Genomic DNA, 4,866 nt, shown 5'->3' on the forward strand with positions numbered 1-4,866 from the left:
ACTACAAACATTTTTATGGAAACAGGCTAAGCAAGGAAACATTAATCATGTTCCCAATTAAAAATACAAAAATGCAGATATAATTTGGCAACCTAGTTGCACAAAGAACTGCCTACTCATTAGCACATTGATTCCAGAAAATCTGATATAAGCTGTTATCTTTAATATCTAATACATCATTCAGTGAATTACAAACTGCTAACTTCACAAGTGCTAGAAGTGCCAATGTTATTGCACAATATATTGTAGATAACAATGACCAATTGTATATCCTGAATTATCTTGACCCTGCGTACAAAATGGCATATGGCTGCATATATTGCTGTATATCTCTCATTTAACATTCACAAGACTTAAATCAGCAAGAAACTTGACAAAATAGTTACTTTTTATCTGTATATAATGTCAATGACAACTTTCAGCAGAGATTTAAACCATCACATTCTTCTCAAGAATGGTTAATTCACCATAAAACCTAAATTTCCCCCTAACACAAAGCTCAGGCAAAAACTTTGAGGCATTGCAGGGTCTAATGAAAAATCAGAGATAACCTAAGTAAGAGTAAAATAAGAAAAAGAGCTAAGATATCATATCAGCTTCAGATGATTTGTACACCAAAGAGCCTAAAACACGGTTTTTCAGTTTCATGAGTTGGTTTGGGTCCCTTAAGTTCTTTTTCCTCTCCAAGTTTATGGTCAATTCGAGGGCTTACTCCAAGTTTCAGGTCCAGTTGAATACCAACATATTGGTTAGCCTGTTCAACCAAGCCGCCGCAGTTGTCACTACTATTAACATCAATCATGTTGAATGAACGAGCGTCATTTGCTGCTTCTTGGCACTCACACAAGTAGAAACTAATAGTGTCGTTAGCCTTCAATTTCTTTTCCTTCACAAACCTATTCCAACCCCTTGTAAAGACAAAACTCTGGCTGCTCTTCCAATAGCAGTAGCGGAATTTCCATGACCTCATCATCCTATCATAGAAAATTAGCTGCACAGCTTCCTTGTTGCCTCCTCCTTCGTTGTCTTCTGCAGATTCAGAAATACATGGGAAGTACTTGACAGCAAATTTCTTAGGGATGACAAGTCTATTTAGACTACCAACATCACTTGGCGTAAGCTCCTTTTGAAAAAGTTGTTTACATGATAGTCCTCCTTTGCTTTGCACCCTACCCAAGTTCAAATCAACTGTTTCAACAATATGTGAATGTGTCCTTAGGAAATCTTCAAATTTGGATTGATAGGAACCCTCCTTTATCATGTTGAGCACAGCTTCAGTACTATATAGATTTTGAAAGCTTGGCTCTTCAACAGTGATATCTGTCCAAGGGAAATTTCTTTGGGAATCTCCACTCCTAAGCTTGATAGCAGCACTATCGTAAGCCATGGCTGCTTCTTTTTCAGTCTTGAAAGTCCCCAGCCAAATGCGCCGGTGATTGGCATATATTTGTGCACCCCAGTGCCCATTTTGCTGTGGTACAACACCTTTGAATTTAGAAGATGCATTGCTACCATGCCTTGCACGTTTGCTTTCAGGAAAAGGGTAAGTGGTGCTGCTTGAATCAGAATCCTCTGCAGTTGCATTGACTCCACCATTTGAAATCATGCTTAACATGTCATCTTCCATTGTAATCCTGAATGCATAAAATGTCACGATGGAGACTTATACTTTCATTACAACTAAAAGAGATATTTGATAACAAATGAAACTCATCTTTATCAGTACCAATTATCAAGTGAAACATATTTTCTTTTCCTTAAAAAAGAAGTGGTAATAAATGAAACAATTCATAGCTTCAGTAGAATTACATGAAACAAACTTTAACATCTCAGGTAGCAAAACAAGACAAGAACATGAAGCACCACCGCTTCCCATTCTCTTTCCCCCACTCATCTCCACTGGTGTCACTTTTAGCCTTGACAGTGCCTTCCGCTCTCTCAACTTCAACCAACTCACTATTTCTCATTGGTGCATCACTCTCCTTTGAGCATGACCAAAACATCTCAAGTGAGACTCCCTCATCATTTCATCAATAAGGACCACCCCCATCTTTAAAAGGATTTCCTCATTTTGAACTTATCTTTCCTTGTATTTCCACATATCCATTTACACATTTTCATTTCAACCACACACATTTTATGAATATGTTTTCTTAACAGTCTAATATTCAGTACCATAGAGCATAGTCAGTCTTTTTCTTTGATAAGTAATAAAATTTTATAAATAGAATAGGTTATTTCATGCTTAAGATGAGGAGCACTTCGTAATCTAAAAGAATTACAAAAGAGAATTGAAGTGATTCTATGAAATCCATAAAGGTGTTGCTATTTGTAAAACCCCATGCATGAGACCAATCAAACTGATTCCAAGTGATTCTTTGATGTCTATGCATCTTCCAAATCTCCTTCCACAATAGCCAAATCAAATATAACAGGACAAAGCTCCAAATATCAGATAAGTCCTCGCAAACCATCTCCTCCACTGGAACAAAAGGCCAGCAATCCTTGCTAACACTCATTGGATCCCAAAAGTTCTAAATACCAGGCTCCACAAGTCTTATTAGGCTATATCACAATGAACCAAAAAATGATCTACTGTCCCTCAACTATAACGACACATGCAACACCATCCAACTAAGATAAATCCTAGCTTGAAAATATTATCACAAGTAAGAATCTTCTCCCATGTTGTTGTCCAAACAAAGAATGAGACCTTCTTAGGGGCCTACACCAAATACTTTTCTAGGGGAAAGAGTTAGCCAATGCATCTCTAATAGCCTCATAATAGGAGAAATGTTAAAGCAACCGCTCCCTTTCAATTCCATATCAACCTGTCACACAACTCACACCCCCCAGTCCTAGGGACATTGGAGTATAGAATATCTACAAAAGAACAGATTGAGTTCAATCCTCAATCTTGAAAGTGTCTGTAAAATCTAACGTTTCAGATTTGACCTTCCCCACCTACCAGGCTATATCAATGACTGAATGGACTGAGGCATTCTGATCAAGCATACAAGCAAGAAAACATACAGGTGAGGGTACAACTCTTTTATAGAATGACTCCTACACCATACATCATGACAAAATCTTAGATGAGTGTCAACCCTCACCTCGAAATACATATAATGCTGCAGCGTGTCCAATCTTATAAATTTTTCCTTTCTACGGTCACACAATGCTCACAATGCACTTCTCCACTTCATCCCCCATGCACTTAATTATTCTATGGTTCACATCCTCTTCTATCTTTACATCTTTATGAATTATCGATCTCACTCTTTGATATCTCTTGCCGTCTTATAGATCTTTCCTCTTTGTTTCAACTTTACTAAACTTTCATTCCATCATTTCCATGTAATTTGGTTTAGTCCTATTGAAACAAGTTCTAAGCGTCTCACCAAATTTCTAACTTGACATCAGCTCCAAGTCTTGTTTCATCCACAAAAACTAGCATGTGCAAAAGGCAGACATCAAAGGACTTCCTCTTGAATCTACGTCCAATTTCATCCACTAAAAAAAAAATTTATGACAGCCATGGAGCAATAATTTTGTTACTTTGTCTTTGCTCCAAACTGGTGCAATAATTATTGTCGTAAAAGAAATAGAACTAGAGATCCGTACCTACACATTGTACAATGTCCTACAAATCCAAATCTAAACAATCCTCACAAGCAAACACAAGCTCCCTAAAATCCCTAACATCAGTGTCAAGGAAACATGCACTGCGTTGCAATGTCCTTAAACTATTCGGTTGACTCTACTACTATCTGTCATGATTTATGAAAAATTAAACACATCAATGTGATGACTTAAAAGGAATAATCACCTTCTTATATGGCCTAGATTGTTCAAGTGCATATCCGATGTAAGACTTAGTAGACATCTACTTCTCACCATCCAAATCTTTGGGATCCCTTATCAAAAATGGTATCATAGCTTCAAACAATTATGTATTTAGACATTAATTTCTTAAAGCTTAAAGGTAATTTTCACACATGAAGTAATTCGGAAATCTGCTGCAATTCATTACATACTTAAGATGCATATTCTGGATCCTCTAATAAAAATTCTTTGATTTTTTTTTTTTTAATTGTTTAAAAAATTATGGATATGAAGGAGGTAGGCGAATTCTACAGTATAGAAGAAACTAGCTTCAGTACTATAAGAAATGCAAAAGATAGTTACACCAGCTGCGTGGGGTTAGGTGCTTAGGCCTGCACAAAATATGAAAAGACATCAGATTCTATAAAGCTGTACCTCAAATATTGGTGGGCTAGTGTGCGATGATTCTATAAAGTTGTACCTCAAATATTCGTAACGCATTTCTAGGAAGGTTACTATCATCCAGATAACCTTAAAAAGATTAATATTTGACATCAACTACTGAATCAACATTCCACTTCAGGCAGAACAGCTGCTTGTGTTGCCAAATTAGTATGTTGACTTTTGAATCAACTTTCACGCTTTCCCATGAAATATTGCATCATATATTCAGCCTACAAGTGAATAGTACCACGTTCATACTAATAAAGACAGCAACTGGGGTACAATCATAGTTAGAGTTGTGAATTGGCCAGATGGAGAAAATCCAAGTTTTGGCATATCTAAAAACAAGAAATAAAAACACCGCATATCGTTAGTGCGATAGTCACTCCACAAGTATAAATACTTATAGGGTGTAGAGGTTCAAGTCTTTAGAAGGAAAACTCACACATATAAACACTTAGATTAGACTGAAATAAAATTTTTATCTTGTATAAAAATAAAATAAAAAGGAAATCATTGGACAACTTTGCATAGAGAGAACTTGAACATTAAATAACTGATGTAGGAGAGGACCAACCCCCCCCCCCCCCAAAAAAA

At 36.5% G+C, this 4,866-nt stretch overlaps 1 protein-coding gene across 2 annotated transcripts; it reads right to left on the reverse strand.

Annotated features, from left to right (window-relative positions):
• Positions 1-370: 370 nt before the first annotated feature.
• LOC112008228 (AP2/ERF and B3 domain-containing transcription factor At1g50680) lies at positions 371-4,836 on the reverse strand. Of its 2 annotated transcripts, none has more exons than XM_024040563.2 (3): positions 4,307-4,836; positions 3,830-4,217; positions 371-1,634 (listed from the first exon to the last, which is right to left on the reverse strand). In XM_024040563.2, exons 2-3 carry the CDS (start codon positions 3,898-3,900, stop codon positions 599-601), a joined length of 1,107 nt encoding a protein of 368 aa, XP_023896331.1. In that variant the 5' UTR covers positions 3,901-4,217; positions 4,307-4,836; the 3' UTR covers positions 371-598. The 2 variants fall into 2 exon arrangements, with proteins under 2 accessions (XP_023896331.1, XP_023896332.1); XM_024040564.2 differs by having other exon boundaries at positions 4,189-4,217; positions 4,307-4,835.
• Positions 4,837-4,866: the final 30 nt, after the last annotated feature.

The sequence above is a fragment of the Quercus suber genome, unplaced genomic scaffold (genome assembly GCF_002906115.3).
Source record: "Quercus suber isolate HL8 unplaced genomic scaffold, Cork oak 2.0 scaffold_1669, whole genome shotgun sequence".
In the NCBI taxonomy this organism is placed as follows: domain Eukaryota; kingdom Viridiplantae; phylum Streptophyta; class Magnoliopsida; order Fagales; family Fagaceae; genus Quercus; species Quercus suber.

Excerpts from the sequence above, each read along its gene's own strand:
- LOC112008228 (XM_024040563.2), bottom strand. The coding sequence starts at position 3,900 with ATGGTGAGAAGTAGATGTCTACTAAGTCTTACATCGGATATGCACTTG. Across the intron at positions 1,635-3,829 it reads AATCTAGGCCATATAAGAAG|GATTACAATGGAAGATGACA; the intron begins GTGATTATTCCT and ends TTATGCATTCAG.